We start from the raw sequence: 23,647 nt of genomic DNA on the forward strand, positions 1-23,647 counted from the left end.
TGCACCTATTTTCTATGTTTCTCTGTTAACCACTTTTGATCTGGCCTGCAACAGTGGTGTCATCAGCAAACTTGAATATGGCATTGGATTTGTGCTTAGCTACACAGTCGTAAATATACGGTCAATGATGGCTACCAAATGTTGACTTTTTAAAGTTCAAGTTCAGGTTCAATTGTCATTAAACTATATACATGTGTATAGCTAAACGAAACGGTGTTCCTCTGGGGCTAAGATGAATAACACAGTACACACAGCACCTATAGCACATATAATTACAGTAGCAGTAAAATATAACAGTCACCAAAACATGTTATACAGCCCAAGTCCCTGAATGTCCTGGACTGTAGATTATTAGTTCATGGAACATTGTCCTGGAGTCACGTTTCTGTAAGAATGAGCATGCAGCAGTCCTCATCATGTACTAGTGCAGCCACAGATGATCGCAATCCATATGTCTGCCACTGAACTAACACTGGGGGGCAGCATAGACGGGAGGAGTCCAGCATCGATTCTCGCTGAAACACACTGACTCCAGTATCACCGTCACCTCCCCTGGGCGGCTGCAACAAAACACCAAAGAGTCCAGAATCCCTGAGGCCACGCAGCTCCCCACCTTCCATCTTACCAATGATCAAGCGAACAGGACTGGCAGTATTCTATGAAAACAATTTGCAGAGGGATCAGTTAAATATATTCCACACCTGGAATCTGGTTCTAAATAACCTCAAATGAGTAGGATGAAAATAACTTCCCTGTAATGATGTAAAAGATCAAATTAAAATGGATTTGGCTGCACTCAGCCAAAATGTGCATGAAGGAGAAAGAAAATTACTGATAATTTTGTCCTGAATTAGCCTTATTACACAGAGACACCACAAATATGTCTGCTAAGGCAAATGAAATTGCCACATTGATGTAGCTGCTGATACAGATTTCAATTATTTAATGTTATATCACGATGGAAGGGCCAAGCAGAAAATGCTGGAAGAACTCGGCAGGTCAGGCAGCATCCCTGGAGAGTAATAAATGGTCAACATTTCGGGCCGAGACTCTTCATCAGGACTGGAATGGAAGGGTAAAGAAGCCAGAATAATAAGGTGAGGGAGGGGAAGGAGTACAAGCTGCTGTGTGAGAGGAGGGGATTTGAAGTAAGAAGCCGGGAAGTGATAGGTGGAAGAGGTAAAGAGCTGAAGAAGGAATCTGATAGGAGAGAAGAGTGGACCATGGGAGATAGGGAAGGAGGAGAGGCAGCAGAGTGAGAGAGAGAGATAGCGTGATTGTTTGTTTATTTATTTATTTAGAGAGACAGCGTGGAATAGGCCCTTTGAGCCATGCTGCCCAGCAATCCCCCGCCCCCCCCCCCCGATATTTTTAATCCTAGTGTGATCACGGGACAATTTACAAGCACCTGGAGAACGTACAGACTTCTTTCAGACAGGTATGGGAATTGAACGAATGTCACCTGTAATGTAAAGCCTATGCTACTGTGCCTTAAATAAATAATAAATTTACTTTGAAGAGAATTGGTAAGAGGGGAGCCAGAAAGGGAAACGAAAAATGAGAGAAAGCATAAATTCTGATAACAAAGGAATCTATGAATACAGATCCATAATTCCTCGGAAGATATATAGGTAGATAAGGTGGCAAGAGAGCTTTTGGCACATTGGCCTTTATAAATCAGCGTATTGAGTACAGGAGTAACGGTTTTATGTTTAAGTTGTGTATGACATTGGTGAGGCCAAATGTGGATCCTTGTGTGCAGTTCTGGTCACTAACCTACAGGAAAGTTCTCAGTAAGATTGGAAGAGTTCAGAAAAAAATGACAAGGATGTTGCTGGGACTTGACTTGAGTTATAGGGAAAGGCTGAATAGGTTTGGACTTCATTCCCTGGGGTGCAGGAGAATGAGGGGAATGAGGAGAATGTAGAAGAATAAGGGAAGATTTGATAGAGGTATACAGAATTATGATGGGTATGGACAGGGTAAATACATGCAAGCTTTTTCCACTGAGGTTGGGTGAATCTAGAACTAAAGGATAAGGGTGAGAAGTGAAATATTTAAAGGGAACTTCTTCACTCAGAGGCTGATGAGAGACGAACTGTCAGTGGAAGTGGTCGATGCGGATTTGACTGCAACATTTGAGAGATGTTTGGATAAGTATATGGATGGAAGAAATATGGTGGCCATGGTCCTGGTGCCAAGCAGAATAACATTTATGCACAAACTACACGGGCCGAAGGGCCTCTATGATTCTATGAAGTGACAACGGGAATGAAAAATGTAGCAAAAGTACTTCTTTGATCTAAAGCATAAATTCTCCTAGAAAGATTAAAAGCAGCATTCTGAGTCAGTGGGGAAAGGCTGAATGTGATACTGTGGAATATAGCTCTAAACTTGGCAAGGCACAAGCAAAATCACACCAGGTTTCATCATATAAGTTTGTGCCACATAATGTATAATTAGCTGATAAAGTTCAGAGTATATTTATTATCAAAGTGTTTTTATGTCACCATATACAACCTTGAGATCTATTTCCTTACGAGCATTCACAATAGAAGAAAGGAACAAAATAGAATCAATGAAAAGCTACTCACCGGGGCTCGTACACCAACTTGGCTCGTTAGCTAACTCTCCTAACAGCCATATGACTCAGCGGTGAGAAAACTGCCTTTCATAAGCAATATACTCCTCAGGTCGGTATGATTTAGTGTTCAACCAAACAGAATGTCAGGCTGTTCTAATTGAAGGAACCTCGATTTGAGTAAATGCTGAGTAAATAGTGCCCGTACACATTTATCAGTAACCCAGAAATGACAGATGTACACCAGCTTAAAAATATAAAGAAAGTATGTTTACCAAATTTCAACTTTATCAAACACTTAAGAGAGAAATAAAAAGCAAGATAAAAGGACCCATTACTGTTAAACCAGTCCAATGTGCCCATAAACATTGGAGCTCTTTTTTGGAGTAGTCAGTTGTCTTGTTTTACATATGTGCTGAACCCACATTCTTTGTGAAGGTATCCAGCCATAGTTCAAACTTCCCTTGAAGATGATTTTGAATGAAATGGCTCACTTGGGAGTATTGGCACTTCCTTCTTGGAGCCATTCATCTGCACAAGTAACTTCTTAAAAGCGAAAGTGCTCCTTCGAACGGCATTCTGCGGTATCTTCACTTGTGCCGCACTCAGCAGCTCCTGCCAATTACCCAAACCAAACCACTATCCTTAAGAAATCTGATCCTGCACAGCTCTCCGAAATCTTCCATTAGGCAGAAACTTGTAATTGGCCAACACAACGTTATAAAGTTGGACAACATGGCTCCTTATCTTTAGCTGAAGCCAAAATACTCTTACCTACAGGACATGCTGCTTTTACAGAAAACTGCTAAAATAAAATACCTCACAGCATAACAGTAGAAATTTTAACCAGGGTATTACAGTACACAGAAACAAAGACTGACAAACAATCTGTGCAAAAGAAGACAAACTGTGGGGAGACATAAAAAGAAGAAGTAACAATAATAAGTAGATAGTAAATTGTAAATAAATAAAGCTGAGTATTAAGACCATAGACATAGGAGCTGAATTAGGCCATTCAGTCCATTGAGCCTGTTCCACCACACCATCGTCATTGACCCATTCTCCTGCCTATTTCCCGTAATCTTTGACACACTAACTAATCTAAAGCTTATCAACCTCTGCTTTAAATATACTCAATGACTTGACCTGCACAGTCATCTGTGGCAATAAATTCCACAGATTCACTGCCCTGTGGTTGATGAAGTTCCTCCTCATCTCTGTTCTAAATGAATATCGCTCTATTCCAGGGATTCCAAACTTTTTTATGCCACAGGCCAATACCATTAAGCAAGGGGGTCCATGGTCCCCAGGTTGGGTACCCCTGCTCTATTGTGGGGCTGCGTCCTCTGGTCCTGGACTCATCCACTATCAGAAACATCCTCTCCACGCCCATTCTATCTAGGCCTTTCCATATTTGATAGCTTTCAATGAGATCTCCCCCGATTCTTTGAAATGCCAACGAGTACATGCCCAGAGCTATCAAACGCTCCTCATACGTTAACCTTTTCATTCCCGGATTCAGTCTTGTGAACCTTCTCTGGACTTTACAATGCCAGCACATCTTTTCTCAGATAACATGCCTAAAACTACTCACAGTACTCCAAATGCAGTCTCAATATTACATCCTTGCTCTTATTTTCTAGTCTAAAAATGAATGCTAACATTCCTTACTGTCAGCTCAACCTGCAAGTTAATCCTGCACAAGAGCTCCCAAGTCCCTTTGCACCTCTGTTTTTTTTAAAATTTCCTCTGCATTTAGAAAATAGTCTATACCTTTATTCCTTCTACCAAAAGTCCGTGGCCATACACTTCCTTACTCTATATTCTATTTGCCACTTCTTTGCCCATTCTCCCAATCTGTCTTAAATACTTTTGCAGACTCTCTGTTTCCTCAACACAACCTGCCTCTCCACCTGCTTTATAACATCTGCAAACTTAGCCACAAAGCCATCAATTCCATCATTCAAATCATTGACATATAATGTGAAAAAAAATGGTCCCAACACCAGTCTGGGAGGAATACCATCGGTGATCGGCAGCCAACCAGAAAAGGTTTGCTTTATTCTCTCTCTTTGCTTCTTGCCAGTCTGCCATTCGTATCCATGCCAGTATGTTTTCTTGTAATTCTATGGCCTCTTATCTTGTTAAGCAACCTTATGTGTAGTACCTTGTCAAAGGCCTTCTGAAAATACAAGTAAACAACATCCACTGATTCTCCTTTGTCTATCCTGCCTGTTATTTCCTCAAAGAATTCCAACAGATTAGTCAGGCAAGATTTTCTCTAATTTGGCGGACTTTGGCCTATTTTGTCATGTGCCTCCAAGTTTCCCAAAACCACATCCTTTAATGATAGACTCCAACATCTTCCTAACCACTGAACTCAAGTTATCTGGCCTATAATTTCCTCTCTTCCACCTCCCTTCTTAATGAGTAGAGTGCTATTTGCAATATTCCAGTTCTCCCGAACTATTCCCGAATCTAGTAATTCTTGGAAGATCATTAATAAAGCCTCCACAATTTCTTCAGCCATGTCTTTTAGAACCCTGGGGTGCAGACCATCTGGTCCAGGTGACTTATCTATCTTCAGACCTTCAGCTTCCCAAACACCTTCTCCTTAGTCATAGTAACTACACTTGATACTCCTCAATTTCTGGCGTACCGCTAGTGTCTTCCACAGTGAAGACTGACACGAAATACTTAATAAGTGTGTCTGCCATTTCTTTTTTCCACATTACTACTTCTCCAGCATAATTTTTCAGTGGTTTGATATCCACTTTTGCCCTCTTTTTATATAGCTGAAAAAACTTTTGATAATTTCTTTTATATTGTTGGCTAGCATCACTCTGTATTTCATTTTTTTTTCTTTCCTTTTGGCTCTTTTAGTTGCCTTCAGTTGGTTTTTAAAAGCTTCCCACAAATATATTTTATGTCCTCTCCTTGGCTCTTATGCTGCCTTTGACTGCTCTTATCAGCTAGGGTCGAGTGATCCTCCCTTTAGAATACTTATTCATCTTTGGGATGTATCTGTCCTCTGCCTTCTGAATTGCTCCCAGAAATTCCAGCTGTTACTGTTTAGTCATCAACCCTGCTAGTGTCCACTTCCAATCATTTTTGGCTAGCTCCTCTTTATGTTTCTGTAATTTCCTTTACTCCAGTGTAATACCGATACACTTGACTTTAGCTTTTCACTCTCAAATTGCAGAATGAGTTCTATCATATCATGATCACAGCCTCCTGGGTTCATTTACCTTAAGCTCCGGAATCAAATCTGCTTCATTACACACACCTAATGCAGAATTACCTTTCCCCTAGTGGGCTCAAGTACAAGCTGCCCTAAAAAGCCATCTCAAAAGCATTCTACAACTTCCCTCTCTTGGGATCCAGTACTGACATAATTTTCGCAATTTACCTGCATATTGAAATCAGAATCAGGTTTAATTCAGAAACAAAGGTTCTGAACTTAAAGAGGGGTAACCTTGAAGGTATGAGACGTGAATTAGCTAAGATAGACTGGCAAATGACACTTAAAGGATTGACGGTGGATATGCAATGGCAAGCATTTAAAGGTTGCATGGATGAACTGCAACAAATGTTCATCCCAGTTTGGCAAAAGAATAAATCAAGGAAGGTAGTGCACCCGTGGCTGACAAGAGAAATTAGGGATAGTATCAATTCCAAAGAAGCAGCATACAAATTAGCCAGAGAAAGTGGCTCACCTGAGGACTGGGAGAAATTCAGAGTTCAGCAGAGGAGGACAAAGGGCTTGATTAGGAAGGGGAAAAAAGATTATGAGAGAAAACTGGCAGGCAACATAAAAACGGACTGTAAAAGCTTTTATAGATATGTAAAAAGGAAAAGACTGGTAAAGACAAATGTAGGTCCCCTGCAGGCAGAAACAGGTGAGTTGATTATGGGGAGCAAGGACATGGCAGACCAATTGAATAATTACTTTGGTTCTGTCTTCACTAAGGAGGACATAAATAATCTTCCAGAAATAGTAGGGGACAGAGGGTCCAGTGAGATGGAGGAACTGAGCGAAATACATGTTAGTAGGGAAGTAGTGTTAGGTAAATTGAAGGGATTGAAGGCAGATAAATCCCCAGGGCCAGATGGTCTGCATCCCAGGGTGCTTAAGGAAGTAGCCCAAGAAATAGTGGATGCATTAGTGATAATTTTTCAAAACTCGTTGGATTCTGGACTAGTTCCTGAGGATTGGAAAGTGGCTAATGTAACTCCACTTTTTAAAAAAGGAGGGAGAGAGAAACCGGGGAATTATAGACCAGTTAGCCTAACGTCGGCGGTGGGGAAACTGTTGGAGTCAGTTATCAAGGATGTGATAACAGCACATTTGGAAAGCGGTGAAATGATCGGACAAAGTCAGCATGGATTTGTGAAAGGAAAATCATGTCTGACGAATCTCATAGAATTTTTTGAGGATGTAACTAGTAGAGTGGATAGGGGAGAACCAGTGGATGTGGTATATTTGGATTTTCAGAAGGCTTTTGACAAGGTCCCACACAGGAGGTATTGGTGTGGGTGGAGAGTTGGTTAGCAGACAGGAAGCAAAGAGTGGGAATAAACGGGACCTTTTCAGAATGGCAGGCGGTGACTAGTGGGGTACCGCAAGGCTCAGTGCTGGGACCCCAGTTGTTTACAATATATATTAATGACTTGGATGAGGGAATTAAATGCAGCATCTCCAAGTTTGCGGATGAAATGAAGCTGGGTGGCAGTGTTAGCTGTGAGGAGGATGCTAAGAGGATGCAGGGTGACTTGGGTAGGTTAGGTGAGTGGGCAAATTCATGGCAGATGCAATTTAATGTGGATAAATGTGAAGTTATCCACTTTGGTGGCAAAAATAGGAAAACAGATTATTATCTGAATGGTGGCCGATTAGGAAAAGGGGAGGTGCAACGTGACCTGGGTGTCATTATACACCGGTCATTGAAAGTGGGCATGCAGGTACAGCAGGCGATGAAAAAGGCGAATGGTATGCTGGCATTTATAGCGAGAGGATTTGAGTACAGGAGCAGGGAGGTACTACTGCAGTTGTACAAGGCCTTGGTGAGACCACACCTGGAGTATTGTGTGCAGTTTTGGTCCCCTAATCTGAGGAAAGACATCCTTGCCATAGAGGGAGTACAGAGAAGGTTCACCAGATTGATTCCTGGAATGGCAGGACTTTCATATGAAGAAAGACTGGATGAACTGGGCTTGTACTCATTGGAATTTAGAAGATTGAGGGGGGATCTGATTGAAACGTATAAGATCCTAAAGGGATTGGACAGGCTAGATGCAGGAAGATTGTTCCCGATGTTGGGGAAGTCCAGAATGAGGGGTCACAGTTTGTGGATAAAGGGGAAGCCTTTTAGGACTGAGATTAGGAAAAACTTCTTCACACAGAGAGTGGTGAATCTGTGGAATTCTCTGCCACAGGAAACAGTTGAGGCCAGTTCATTGGCTATATTTAAGCGGGAGTTAGATATGGCCCTTGTGGCTACGGGGGTCAGGGGGTATGGAGGGAAGGCTGGGGCGGTGTTCTGAGTTGGATGATCAGCCATGATCATAATAAATGGTGGTGCAGGCTCGAAGGGCCGAACGGCCTACTCCTGCACCTATTTTCTATGTTTCTATATCACTGGCATATGTTGTGAAATTTGCTAACTTTACAGCAGCAGTACAATGCAATACAGAATTAAAAAATACACGTGGACTAAGATGTTAACTGTCCTGTGCTATGACCAGTGGAATCATCAGTTGATCTGCCACCTGTCTTCAGGGGTTTCGGCCCGTTTATGATCAAGACTCCCTCGAGGTGGTGGGCCAGCAGTGCTAAACCACCACCTCCCACTGGTGAGCTTAAAAACTTGGCATCTGCCTCTATCAGAATTGTTGGTTACTTCCATCCAACAGACAGTTTGCTCTTCAGGTGTCTATGCAACTACTGAAGGGTTTGCAAGATATGTATACTCTGTCTGACTATCTGACCCTCTGGACATACTTGGTCCACACCCATGCTGATCCTTTCTCTGCTGCCTCAGCTACAACCCTGCTGGTTGACTTGATCTCTCTTCTAGTGAAGCCAAGGTCATGCAGCTACTTCTGGAAAGTGAACGCAATAAACCCACGGCAGCCTGCTTCGAATGGATAGCATGAGACCTTCCACCCTCTGTCTCTGCACTCTGATCTTAATTCTGCATACTTGGTTAACTTGCGCTCATGGGCTTCATCGATGTTGTCTTCCCAGGGGACTGTGAGTTCACCAATAACCACTTCTCCACTGGTGTCAGACCATACGATTATATCTGGACGCAATGTGGTGAAAGCTATTTGCTCCAGGAAACTACCTTTTCCGTCCAGATCAGCCTTGACACACCAATCATTGGTTGAAGAAAGTATGCTTGATCGTGAGCCTGCGCTGTACACCCTTGACTTGGAGCCTTCTTTCACAAATGATATGCGATGTTCTGTGCAACATGGGACATGAGATAAGTTGTGCTGCAGTACTCTCTGCTCAACCGCTTCTGTTACAACTTTGAGAACGTTGTTATGTCTCCATGTGTACATGCCGCTGGAAAGATTGACTCTGCATGCACTCAAAATAATAGAGAAAATAATAATAGAGAAAAAAAACTGAATTACTGTGTGTGTGTGTGTGTGTGTGTGTGTGTGTGTGTGTGTGTGTAAAATAGTTAAATAAGTAGTGCAAAAACAGAAGTAGTGAGGTAGTGTTCATAGATTGAACATCCATTCAGCAATCTGATGGCAGAGGGGAAGAAGCTGTTCCTGAATCGTTGAGTGTGTGCCTTCAGGCTTCTGTACCTCCTTCTCGATGGTCACAATGAGAAGAGGGTGAAGGGGGTCCTTAATGATGGATGTCACCTTTTTGGAGCACCGCTCCATGAAGATCTCCTGGAAGTACCCCATTACTATTGTAAAATTGCCCTTTGTACATGCTTTTTCTAACTCTTGTTGTAATTTATATCCCACATCCTGGATACTGTTCAGAGACATGTATACGAATCCCATCTGGATCTTTTTACCCTTAGAGTTTCTAACTCTACCCGCAAGGATTCTAACTCTTAAACATGAGAAGTTCTGCAGGTGCTGGAAGTCCCGAAGAAGGGTCTTGGTCCGAAATATTGACTGTTTATTCATTTCCATGGATGCTGCTTGACCTGCTGAATACCTCCAGTACTTTGTGGCTGTTGCTTAGGATTCTACGTCCGATGTAATAATATATGTAGTGCACTGATTGACATCTTTACTGTTATGCTTGTAGGTATTTCATTTAGCAGCTCTATAAGAGCTGTTTGTTCCGTTTTCAGCCTGTTTGGATTATTATTGAAGATAAAGGATGATGTGGAATGTGTGGCATCCAATTAGCGTGGAGGTTTCTCTTGGTGAGGGACAGTAAGGTTGGTCTTGGGCTTTTGTTCGAGAGGCGACACTGGGGAGAACTGGTCGTAGCCATTGACCGAGGGCCTAGCACATGAGTGACAGAGAAGTTCAAGATGAGCTCCAACTTGTGCACATTTAACTGTTTAATTAGAATGGGGCCTTTTCTTTTTGTTGTTCTTTACTAATCCTTTCGTTAAGATTCATAAATATAATTCCTTTAATTGTATGTAGTGTATTGTCTGTAATTTTGTGGCATTAATGTGTAACAGGGTAGCGAATTACACAGCATCCACACAAGCAGGGGGTTGGCGGGGGGCTCACGCCTCAATCTCACACCTTTGGCGGGTCCCTCGACTTACGCAGCCGAGGAAACCAGAGTGTTTCAAATATATAATTTATATTATTTAGAAGGGCCGAGATGGCCTGTTTCCGTGCTGTAATTGTTATATGGTTTATATGGTTATAAGTATTAAGTTATGTTTCTTCTCTTATCTATTCACTCTTGCTTTCCTTCTAAATTTCTCAGCAAAGATTTTGCAAATTTTATCTCATTTTGCTGAAAGGAGCTTGCTTCAGTGATCACATTTGCTGGCATTTCTATTACCCAATCTCAACTTTTATTGATTCCATAAGCATTCTTCAGTTCCGTTACATGTGTACCTTAAAGTAGTTATGACTGGAAAAGACAATTTAATCCAAAAGATTATCTCCCTTTATCTTCGTGTTCATAACTGGATATTAGTCTAACTCTGTTGTTTATTGTGAAATAAAATTGTTGTGCTTTCACATATTGTGAGGGTATTACTGTTGGAAAGTGAAACTCTTCCCATTTCCACTGCATCGGCCATGCCATAACCAGATCTAGGTTAAAGTATCTCTCCAGGGCACGGAGCCTTTCACTGATCTGTTGTTGGGTCAGTTCTAATGCTGGCCCAGATAGACTGGAAAGAAGGGGTTGGTTGGGATCAGAGCCGATTTTGCTTCCTCTCCATGATGGTCATTTCTCTCTTCATAATTGTGTTCTTTCAAGTTTGTTGCTTTGTGGCTACCTGTGAGGAAGCAAATCTCATGGTTGTATAATATATACATTATTTGATAATGAGTGAGTCTTGATTCTTTTCTTTATGTTCTGTCTGTATCCAGCTATGCCAGTGTAACATAGGGTTCCATTTCCCTTATTGGGTGGCCTCTTCCTGTGTTATTGCCAAATAGTTTGGAATTAGCTTTAATTTATTGTTGAAATTGGATTCAGGCGATCTCAGCTCATTGCACAATGGGCCAACAGTGTTAGTGGACAGAAGGAACTTTCATACCATAAGTCTGACCAGTGTTTAACCTAAACCTCAAACCTTGCTTTAATGATAAACAGGCCGATTGAAACAAAATTTAAATAAAATGCACTGGTAATGAGAATTAAAATGTCAGGTATAGGGGGATAAAGTGTACAAAGCCACAGAAATGCTCTGCTGTCCGATTACTAAGGATTTTCTCCATCAGTTGTCACACTGTATAACTTTACCAACTGTAGTGGCTCTACCTGCTCACCATCACAGATCAACATCGTCTTTGAACGGCTTCTATTTGCTCAATATACAACTTATTTGTGATCACAATCATCAAGTCATGGAAATCCAAACCCAATTTGTTGGCAGTAGTCATGGCGCTTTCAGATAGTGCCAATTCTCAAATAACTTCCACTGCACTCACACCATGGCAAACTCACTGCTAGGATGTACCTCAGTTTAATAAGGCAAAGGTCTCTTCCTTCACTTCCTTATATGGTATCTGGCCACCTTTCACTAAGAAATTTCTCTAGGCTTTATCCTTTATCTTGTCAATAACAATTTAAAGTTGATGTCCCTTTTCGGGGAGCATAATGGTTAGAGTAACACTTTATAACGGCAGCGATTAGAGTTCAATTCCCATCATGGTGTGTTAGGAGTTCATAATTCTCCTTGTGACCACGTGCTTTTCCTCTGTGTGCTTTGGTTCCCTTCCAAAGACATATAGTTTGGGGTTACACACATAAAAATTGCTGGGGGACGCAGCAGGCCAGGCAGCATCTATAGGAAGAGGTACAGTTGACGTTTCGGGCCGAGACCCTTCGAAGGGTCCTGACGAAGGGTCTCGGCCTGAAACGTCGCCTGTACCTCTTCCTATAGATGCTGCCTGGCCTGCTGCGTTCCCCAGCAATTTTTATGTGTGTTGCTTGAAATTCCAGCATCTGCAGATTTCCTCGTGTTTGCGTAGTTTGGGGTTAATAAGTTGAGGATATATAATGTTGGTGACAGAAGCATGGTGACACTTGCAGGCTGCCCCCAGCACATCCTTAGACTGTGTTGGTTGTTGACACAAACAACATTTTTTTTGCATGCTTTGATGTTTTGAGGTACATGCTTTGTGCAGAATTATCATTAATCTTTATGGATTTGTTTATAGAACCAAACATACTTTTAATTCTTTTATACTCAGAATTTTAAGTTTTATTAATTAGCAAGGAAAAGATGAATTATGAAAGGAAGCTGGTGACTAATATCAAATAAGCTTTTTGAAGTATATAAAGGGTAAAGGAGAGTCGAGGGTAGCTATAGAACCAATAGAAAATGACACTGGAGATATTGTAATGAGAGACACAGAGATAGCAGAGGAACTGAATGCGTATTTTGCATCAGTCTTCACAGTGGAAGACATCTGCAGGATACTGGACATTCAAGAGTGTCAGGGTTATGTGCAGTGAAAATTACGACTAAGAAGATGCTCAGGAAGCTTAATGGTCTGAGGGTAGATAAATCTCCTGGACCTGATGGAATGCACCCTCGGGTTCTGCAGGAAGTAGCTGGAGAGATTGCGGAGGCATTAACAATGATCTTTCAAGAATCAATAGCTCTTTTGTTGTACTGGATGACTGGAAAATTGCAAATGTAACTCTGCTATTTAAGAAAGGTGGGAGGCAGCAGAAAGGAAACTGTAGACCTGTTAGCCTGACATCAATGGTTGGGAAGTTGTTGGAATCAATTGTTAGGGATGAGATTATGGAGTACCTGGAGGCACATGACAAGTTAGGCCAAAGCCAGCATGGTTTCCTGAAAGGAAAATCTTGCCTGCCAAACCTACTGTAATTTTTAAAGCAAATAACAAGCAGGGTAGACAAAGGAGATGCAGTGGACGTGGTGTACTTGGATCTTCAGAAGGCTTTTGACAAGGTGCCGCACATGAGGCTGCTGAGCAAGATAAGAGCCCATAGAATTACAGGGAAGTTACTGGCATGGGTGGAGCATTGGCTGATTGGCAGAAAACAGAGAGCAGGAATAAAGGGATCCTATTCTGGCTGGCTGCCGGTTACCAGTGGAATTCCACAGGGGTCGGTGTTGGGACCGCTGCTTTTTACAATGTATGTCAATGATTTGGACTTTGGGGTTAATAGATTTGTGGCTAAATTTGCCGATGATACAAAGATAGGTGGAAGAGCGGATAGTGTTGAGGAAACAGAGAGACTTAGGTAGTTTTGGGGAATGGGCAAAGAAGTGGCAAATGAAATACAATGTTGGAAATTGTATGGTCATGTACTTTGGTGGAAGGCATAAACAGGCAGACTATTATTTAGATGGGGAGAGAATTCAAAATGCAGAGATGCAAAGGGACTTGGGAGTCCTTGTGCAGGATACCTTAAAGGTTAACCTCCAGGTTGAGTCGGTGGTAAGGAAGGCGATTGCAATGTTGGCATTCATTTCTAGAGGTATGGAATATAAAAGCAGGGATGTGATATTGAGGCTGTATAAGGCACTTGTGAGACCACACCTGGAGTATTGTGTGCAGTTTTGGGCTCCTTATTTTAGCAAGGATATACTGACATTGGAGAGAGTTCAGAGAAGATTCACAAGAATGTTTCCAGGAATGAAAGGGTTACTGTATGAGGAATGTCTGGCAGCTCTTGGGCTGTATTCCCTGGAGCTCAGAAGAATGAGGGGTGATTTCATAGAAACATTCCGAATGTTAAAAGAGCTGAATAAATTTGATATGGCAAAGTTACTTCTCATGGTAGGGGTGTCTAGGACAAGAGGGCACAACTCCTGGACTGAAAGATGTCCATTTTCAACAGATATGCGGAGACACTACTTTTGTCAAAGGGTGGTAAATCTGTGGAATTTGTTGCCATGAGTGGCTGTGGAGGCCAAGTCATTGGGTGTATTTAAGGCAGAGATAGATAGGTTCTTGATTAGCCAGGGCATCAAAAGGTATGAGGAGAAGGCAGGGGAGTGGATATTTCTGGAAGAATTGGATCAGTCCATGATTGAGTGGCGGAGCAGACTCGATGGGCTGAATGGCCTACTTCTGCTCCTATATTTTATGATCTTATGGTCTTATTCATTTGAAGTTTTTTAGATGTTCCAGCTGATTTACAGCCTGTAGCATTTTTTCTATTGAGCGTCTTCTGTATCACTGGCTTAGCTCCAAAATTTATGATCTCCCACCTGTTGACATTAGAATGCAACATTAACCTTTCATCTTAATCCACTAAACTAACTGACTGGCTCTTTAAACACACTCTAATATCTCCCAAGGTAATTTAGCATTTTTAAAATCTACATGTGTTGTGGTTTCAGATTTAAATTCTTCTTAACTTTGATGAGTCACAAGCCATTCATGCATACCAACAGATTTAGCATTGAGTTGTGGTAAACCATATTCATCCCTTTTTCAATTGAAGTCAAACATGTTTTCCAATATTCTGTTTCTGATATAATTTTATTTCATTTTCTTTAAAGATACAATGTGGAACAGACCCTTCCGGTCCAATGAGCCAAGAACCCCAAATTTTTAACACTCGCCTAATCACTGGACAATTTACAGTGACCAGTAAGCCTACACACTGGTGCGTCTTTGGAATGTGGGAGGAAACGGAGCACCTGGAGGAAACCCATGGGTAGGAGAGATGAATTTCAGAATTGAGCTCTGAACTCCGATGCACTGAGCTGTAACAGCATCACGCTAACTGGTACACTTGGGCCGCCTGGTGGTGTAGTAGCATCAGGACTTTGAGGCAGATGGGCCTGAGTTCGAATCCGGGTGGGTCCTAAACTGGGCAGCAGCAGTGTCTCTGTGGAAGAAAGGCGTGGCCCTTTGCTTCCGTATCTTGCCACAAAAACCCTCTGGATAACTACACTATCCATGGGGTTGTCGTAAGGTTGATGGCATTCAACAACAACTGCTACACTACTGTGGCACCCTCCTATGATATCGTGGGTTAAGTCATATCCTGGCTATGTTTTTAATTCATTTTATTGAGAAGAGTGATTGCAGCAAGGCCAATGTTCTTTGCCCAATACAAAATAGCCTTTGACTTTTGTGTCTGTCTTGGCCATTTCAAAGGGCCTTTAAAAATCAACCACACCAGTGTGGATCTGGTGTCACACGGAGAGCAGCAGATTTTTTTCCCTGTAGGAAACCAATGGGTGTTATGATTATTTTTGTCACCATTAAAAGAACCAACTTTTCATTCAATACTTACATTGTTACTTGAATTTGAATCCCCTATTTCTTTTGGTGGGTTTCAAACTTGATTTATATTAATATTCCAAGTCACTAAAAAACAGTTCATTAATCTAACCACAGTGTTCTTGTACCAGTGATTTTGATTTTGTACTGTCATTTTAACCTTATAACTTTTACAGCATTCAGATTTCCATTACCACTACCTGTACGTGAAATGAAGAGATATAGGAACAGAATTAGGCCATTTTGTCCATCAAATCTGTTCTGCCATTTCATCATGGCTGATCCATTTCCCTATCGATACAGAAAACGAGGGACACAGAAAAAGGAATGTAGTGCACTAGAGTGAAGTGAGCAAGTTTAAAAGAGTTCTCAAAGCCCGTATTAAAAGTTTTCATAGATATATGAGGGGAGCTAGCCCCTGTTCTAAAGATTGACAGCAGGTGAGCTCCACCAGCAGGCTCATCCATTCCTATCTACTCAGTACAAGCCATTGAAATGTTAATCTCTGCCCTCCACCTCTACTTAACTTCCCCCATACTTTCCCAGAAGCGATATACCCATCTTGCCAATCTGTGGCTCAACATGGCCAAACTTGTAATGATCAAGCACCTCTATAATTCTGGATGAATAGAAGCAAGCGGGATTCAGAGTATCATCATAAACAATTTTATTTTTTATGCACATTTTGAAATAAAATGTTTTGTAACTATTAATGCATTTCAATACAGTTTTAATTTATTTTTTAGTAGTAAGCCCTTGGGTTTATAAAAAAAAAGGTTCAGCATACTTGTTTTCTGAACAATATTGCCAGTTGAGACCTGTTATAGTTATAAATGGGTTTCTATTATCCATAGCACCTCCTTTTGAATTAATTCTGGAATAATTCATTTGTAAGTTAAGAATTTGACAAATCTTTAAATAATAATTGGTGTACAATAGATTGGTTTTGAATAGTTCTATGTGGAAAACACTAAACTACTAGATTTTTAAAAAATGTGTTTCTATTGTGATAGTTCAGTTTAACATAGCATTGTCAAACTTTTCTGTCAGCTTATTTCACAACACATGCACTTGCTGCTTGAAGCCTAATTCTTTGTAACACTTTGGGTCCTCTTGCTGCCAGGAGGAATAGTTGCATGTTGTAAATATTTGGAAAGCCCCTGTTGGTTCTATCTGAAGGGATATGGATAAAAATAATCATTGAGCAGTTGGTCAAGTGAGCCATTATGTGATTGATCGTTATAAAATCTGTAAGAAACATTTTTAACTAAGACATTTGAAATAACATCAATTCTCTGCTGTCTTTCTTTGCTAGGGTGGAGTTGACTGATTGACACTAATTCTCCTTTGAAACAATAGGCAATAGATATGAATTTAATGATATATTTTCCCTGAACTTTATATAACATAATGAAAAGGCTAATTGCCATTTAGTCGGAGACAGTAATGGAGCAGTTTGATAAAGCGCTGTGGAAAGGAGTTTCAACATTAGCCCACCTTGGACAGAAGAGGAGTGGGAAATGTTCACGCACAGGCTCCATCCAGCAAGCCACCCAAAACATTTTAGTTGTGAAGCTTTTTTGAAAAGTATTCTGTTTGAATTGGCAGCACCCCACAAACATGTAGAAACTACTCGTTGCTGCGGTGGGGGTTGGGATGTTTGTAGGTGATGTGGGCGACCAGGAGAATTGCCAATATAATTGACATGCATCAAATAGTTTGACTAATTAAAAATCCCGAGAAGGATGAATGCATATAATCAGAAGAATATAAGCCATTGGACTCAACTGAAGGTAACTCAACATAAACTTGGTCATTTTCACGTAAGTGTATTATAGAACTCCCTGAGGCTTGATCAACGTAACCCTCTGTATAGTCATCATATGTGTACATTATGGGTTCGTGATTTTTGAACAGTCCAACCCAAACATTTCCTCCTTTGACTTGTAAATGGTAAGTGAAGTGATAGATACCTGGTGTTTTACATGTAAATATTCCAGTTGTTGGATCATAGTCATTGTTTTGATTGGCTAATATTTTGTCAAATACGATTGGTTGTCGTGTTGCTGGGTAGGATTCCGAAAGAATGGCTGTAAAGGCCGGATATGAATTTGCCACACCTCCTTCTATGAAGCCATTGTAACCCCCATACTTTCCTGTCTGTGCACTTTCCCCCGGAGGCCCTGGTGGACCAGGTGGGCCAGGTGGACCTGGGGGACCTTCTGGACCTGGAGGGCCTTCAGGTAATTTTTCAAGAAAGCCGGCAGAAAGACCCGGTAGTCCTGGTGGCCCTGGAGGTCCTGGATCTCCTTTTTCACCAGGGAATCCTGGAGGTCCTTGGTAACCAGGAGGGCCTCTTGAACCAGGAGGTCCAGGGGGCCCATCCATTCCAACCTCACCGGCAAACCCTGGTGGCCCTGGAAGACCTTGAGCACCAGGTTCACCTGTTTTTCCAGGTGGGCCAATGGGTCCAATGGCTCCTTTTTGGCCAAGTGGTCCCATTGGACCTTCAGGTCCTGGCACACCAGGTTCTCCTGGAATTCCTGATTTGCCTGGGGCACCCCCTGGACCCATCTCACCCTTTGGTCCCTGATAACCTTGAGCGCCTGCTGAGCCCTGTGCCCCTTTAGCCCCTGGTGCTCCAGGTGGACCAGGCGCACCTTGTAGACCTTCAGGCCCAGGTGGACCAGATGGTCCTAAAAGTCCAGAGGCTCCAGGATTGCCTGCGGCACCTTTCTCGCCTTTCTCTCCAGGATATCCGGCAGGGCCTGGAGCACCTGAGTCCCCCTTAGGTCCTGGTGGACCCTGTCTCCCAAAACCAGGAAGTCCAGGTTCACCGGGTATGCCTTGGGCACCAGGTGGACCATCGGGTCCAGGAGGTCCTGGTAACCCTGGTGTGCCATCTTCTCCAGGCTTTCCAATACCTGGTGGTCCAGGTAACCCAGGTGGCCCTTTTTGACCTGGTGCACCAGAAAATCCAGGTGAACCTGGTGAGCCCTTTTCACCTTTCTCTCCTGGTTTTCCAGGAAGGCCTGTCACTCCTGGTTTTCCATATCCTGTTTCACCACGAATTCCTTGTGGTCCTGGTGGCCCAGGAGGACCCCTTTCACCTGCACGGCCCGGTATTCCAACTCCTCTTCCTCCCTTTTCACCAATTGGACCAGGGTCCCCTGGTTCTCCTTTCTCACCAGGTGGACCTATTGGTCCTGTAGTACCTGGTGACCCTGGTGCACCTGGTTTACCAGGAATGGACAATCCATTTGGCCCTGGAAATCCTCTTGGACCTGGTGAACCTTTCTGTCCTTGCATGCCAGGAGATCCCATGTTGCCTTTTGGTCCTTGGTTGCCTCTTTCACCTGTCTTTCCCGGTGGTCCTGAAGCACCCTGCTTCCCTACTCCTGGCAGCCCCTGTGGGCCTGGCTGCCCTGGTGGGCCTGATGGTCCTTGAATTCCAGCACCTGGTTTTCCTGGGTATCCTGGTGGACCTGGCGGACCGGGGTATCCTCGTGGACCTTGTGGTCCTCGATGCCATCTCACTGTTAATACGAGATGAAGAGATCTAGTTTAGATTATGGTATTGACTAAATTTATATTGCTACATTATAAGGGTTTTACTGATTTCAATATTACCCTTTTTAAGGATGTATATTTTGAGAGGATTAGATAGATTTTCTGAGTATGCCTGCAGGAAAAAGAATCTCAGGGTTGGATGTGGTGATATTATTGTCCTATGATAATAAAATTTACTTTGAACTTTGAACCTTTGAGAATATAAAAGCAAGGATGTAATGTTAAGGCTTCATAAGATGCTGGTGAGGCCTCATTTGAAGTATTGTGAGCAGTTTTGGGCCCCTTATCTAAGAAAGGATGTGCTGACATTGAAGAGGGTTTAAAGGAGGTTCACAAAAATTATCAGTGGAAACCACAAGAATGAAGGGGGTCTTATTGAAACCTATTGAATGTTGAAACTCCTCACAGAGTAGATTTGGAGAGGATGGTTCCTATGGTGGGGGAGTCTAAGACCAGAGGACACAGCCTCAAAATAGAGGGATGACCATTTATAATGGAGATGAAGAGGAACTTCTTTAGCCAGAGAGTGGTGAATCGGTGGGGTTCTTTGCCACAGTCAGCTGTGGAGGCCAGGTCGTTGGATATATTTAAGGCAGAGGTTGATAGATTCTTGATTAGTCAAGCCATGAAGGGTTATGGGGAGAAGGCTGGAGATTGGGGCTGAGAGGGAAATGGATCTGCCATGATGAAATGGCAGAGCAGACGTGATGGGCCAAATGACCTAATTCTGCTCCTATATCTTAAGATCGTAAGGCCTATTTCAAGAGATGAGTAGAAATGCCCAGTAATGTGAAGCTTATGATGATTTTTCTTTTTTATTTATTTACAAAAGTTAGTAACTTATTAGCATGAGTTATACCGGTAAAGAAGCAGATATTTAGAAGGTTTATAAAAAATAATGGATTGTGAGTAAGTGTATTGCAAGAACTTGAGACAATTATTCAGCTGTTACACAAATCCTTGTAACAGATTTGATTTTAATAATTTAAAAGTTCTATATTCCCAGGTTTATATACATAGAAGGAATTGTATATTAATGCCAGGCTTGTATCCCTTCCCCTTATGAGGCCAACTTCCAGTCCAGATAATTGGGCGTGAATATATAGGCTGACACTTCACTGTGGTGCTGGGGGATTACCAGGATGTCAGAGGTGGCTTCAATTAACCATGATGTTAAGCAGAGATCCGGTTTATCTTCAGCAGCAAGTACAAAGAGCCAGGGGAACGCAACAGGTCAGGCAGTGTCTATGGGGAAGAAAAGATTCATTGTTCTTTTTCAGAGTGAGCCAGGGGATATCCTGGGCAATAATTATACCTCAAATTTTCATGTATCTCATCACTACAACATGGCTGTTTTTAGAAACTTGGCTCTGCACAAATTGCCTTCATTATTACCTGTATAACACCTGTGACAATGTCTAAATAGATACTTCATTGATTGAAAATTTACAGCAGTCCATAGAGGTAAGTTTCTGCCCCATGCTAGAATAGAATCCTGATGAATGGTGTTGGCCCGAAATGTTGACTGTTTATACCCTTCCACGGATGCTGCCTGACTTGCTGAGTTCCTCCAGCATTTATTGCTCAATATTTCCACCATCTGCAGAATCTCTTGTGTTTAGAAATTTTTATTCCCTTTTATTGTTCATCATTGTGATCACTTTCCCCACCTCTGCCCATGATATAGTGCCAGTACCTTAGTTAAGTTGTTGTAGCAGCACAGAAAAAGGCCACAGCATGATGCATAACTACTTGTTTAGCTCTCCCCGATTAGTAGTCTGTCCACCTGGCCAGAAGTCCAGGAACTGATGGCTGCAACTATTGGCAAAATTCTCCAAGTTTACCCAGTTAAACCCTTTCATTATGTTATGGATCTCCACCTGGTTGGTTTTACCTCTTGTCTTCTGCAGAGAAGTGTGCCTCAGTCTGCTTGGTTTTCTTGACAGTGGAAAATCTTCAAGTTCTGTTATCATCCTGGTAAATTACTTTGCACCCCCTACAAAGCTTTCATATTCTTGTTGTGATATTGAGACCAGAAATCTTCCTTTTGCTCTGAGTGCAGTCCAAATGAGAAAATTTCAACTCTGATTTTTGACGTCAAAATGAGCTCCAGTTGCTTGTTTTGCTTTTTAGATGAAGCTGTTAGTACATTTGAGTTTCTGTGTCCTGTTATTTCTCTGTCCTGTTCAGACTGTCACTAGGCTAAAGCTACATGATGCAACAGAAATTGCTGGAGATTTATGGCAGGTATCTCTAGAATCTTGTGTTTTTACTTCAGATTTCATGTTTCACCATGCTTTTTAATTGCTCTGGGTTTCAAATGATCTATAAGCACATAGAGTATTGATCTTAAGAAGCAGAATTAGGCCATTTGGCCCATCGAGTCTGCTCTGCCATTCCATCATGGCTGACTTATTATTACTCTCAACCCCCTTCTCCCCATAACCTTTGCCCTAACTAATCAAGACCCTTTGAACCGTTGCCTTAAATATAATCCATCGTCTTGGCCTCCACAGCCTTCTATGGCAATGAATTCCACAGATTCATTACCCTCTGGCTCAAGAGATGCCTCCTCATTTCTGTTCTAAATGGATGTCCCTCTATGCTGACTGGTTAGAGTGTAATGAGGAATAAAAGTCTAGTAGTAGTGAAACAAATTGAAACAAAATTCCTCCCATTGAGAAAGCACAGGATCCAAGCATACCTTAACAGTCTAACAGTTTCAGAGCAAAACAAAGCATAACTCAGCAGCAACATACCATCCACTTTAAGGCTCCCCCTAACACTTTGTCACTAGGAACAATGTAGCATCGATTTATTATCTTAGTTGTATAGTTTGCCTTCTTTTACACCTTGGTTGATTGTTAGACTTTGTCTATTTCTGTACAGGTGTTTGTACAATTCTATTGTATTTCTATATTTACTTTGAACTTTGAATATTTTAGCTGATTTTAATAATTGGAGCAAATCACAGTTTCTTTGACACTCCAAGAACTCAGTGATAGTGTTTTATAGTTAGCGGTCTAATGGTAAAAAGAGGAACTGGTGATTGTGGAAAGATGTGTTTGCAGAGAGGAGAGATGATGACAGAAAACTGATTGTAATGGAAATCTGGGAAGTTGGAGTTTGAAATCATTTACCTAACATTACAACAAGTGGCACACCACATTTGTTTAGTAAGTTGGTCTGAGAAAGTCATTAAGAAGTGAGTAAAATTGATAGGGAAGGGCATAATTGGAGAGTTGATGTGACAAAAACACATCACATAAATAAACTAGATTTCTTATTCCCCTGCAATAATCTTGCTTCTATTAAGAATTATTAATGGACAATTCAATTCTCTGTGTAATACAAGCCTACTTCTCACCTCTGGGGATAGACACGCGGTTTTCTTCCGAACTTTCAGAACTTCGATCTATGCTTCGTTGACCTGTTTTGGAAAAGTCAACAAAGCACTATGGAACTTGGTGAATATTTTCATTTTTTACTTTGGGTTCACATACAAGCACAGAAGTAATATCTGGAATTGGATTACCACAAATGATCTTTTGGCAGTTCTGCAATAATTTATGTTTATTCATGTTCCTAGTGAAGAAGAAATATAAATGTCATGGTTAATATTCTCTCAGCTCCTTGCATGTAACTAATGTTGTATTAAAAGTTTGTATTCAGTACTTCATTAAAAAAAGAGTACATCTTTTGATCACCAAGCCAACTTTTGATTTGTGTTCAAACTTTAACTCCCCGATGAGCTTTAATTTCTGACGGGAGCTACATATGGGCCTCCGAACAGTACCCAGGATATGGGCTACAAATAACAACATGAGATAGAAAATGTATGTCAAAAGGGAAATGTTACCATACACATGGGGGATTTCAATATGCTGGTAGATTGTAGAAAATCAGGTTGGTGCTGGATCCCAAGAGGGAGAATTTGTAGAATGCTTGTAAGATGGCATGTTAGAGCAGCTTGTGGTTAGGCCCACTAGGGAAAAGGCTATTCTGGATTAGGTGTTGTGAAATGAATTGGATTTGATTAGGGAACTTAAGGTAAAGGTACCCTTAGGTGACAGGGAGTATAATATGATAGACTTCACCTTGCAATTTAAGAAGGAGAAACTAAAGTCAGGTGTATCAGTATTACAGTGGAGTAAAAGGAATTACAGAGGCATGAGAGAGGAGCTGACCAAAGTTGATTGGTGGGGGACACTAGCAGAGATAACAACAGAGCAGCAATGGCTGAAGTTTGTATCAGTTCTGTACTAAAACATTTTTGACACAATTCAAATATGTAATTACTTGAACCATTTCCCTGCCTTGCTAAATTATTTTAGTGCTGATTTTAATCAAGTTGTATATGAATAAAAAGTAAACAGAAAATCAAAAAATGAACCCATATTTTACATACAAATCTTTTCAAACCTGCAATGAAGAACTAACATTAACTTCTATTTTTTTCTCTGTTTATGGTTAAAGTTAGATACTAAGAAAGTCTATATTGTTGGATGTAAAGTACAATAGACTATTATGTATATAATAAGAACTGTGTTTTTAGTTAATTAAAACAAGGTTGCCATTGACATTTTTTATATTTTGATG

The 23,647-nt window shown here is 41.5% G+C and overlaps 2 protein-coding genes across 2 annotated transcripts in view; one reads left to right on the top strand and one right to left on the bottom strand.

Annotated features, from left to right (window-relative positions):
• Positions 1–23,647, top strand: part of nt5dc1 (5'-nucleotidase domain containing 1) — a 673,759-nt gene that overhangs the window by 257,273 nt on the left and 392,839 nt on the right. The window lies entirely within an intron of this gene.
• Positions 1–23,647, bottom strand: part of LOC140194181 (uncharacterized) — a 125,847-nt gene that overhangs the window by 91,510 nt on the left and 10,690 nt on the right. The window contains exons 4-5 of the mRNA XM_072251688.1: positions 22,416–22,478; positions 17,201–19,014 (exon numbers count right to left, since the gene is read on the bottom strand). Of these exons, the coding sequence (XP_072107789.1) occupies positions 17,201–19,014; positions 22,416–22,478 (1,877 nt within the window). The remainder of the gene's footprint in view (positions 1–17,200; positions 19,015–22,415; positions 22,479–23,647) is intronic.

Source organism: Mobula birostris, chromosome 2 (genome assembly GCF_030028105.1).
Source record: "Mobula birostris isolate sMobBir1 chromosome 2, sMobBir1.hap1, whole genome shotgun sequence".
Taxonomy (NCBI): domain Eukaryota; kingdom Metazoa; phylum Chordata; class Chondrichthyes; order Myliobatiformes; family Myliobatidae; genus Mobula; species Mobula birostris.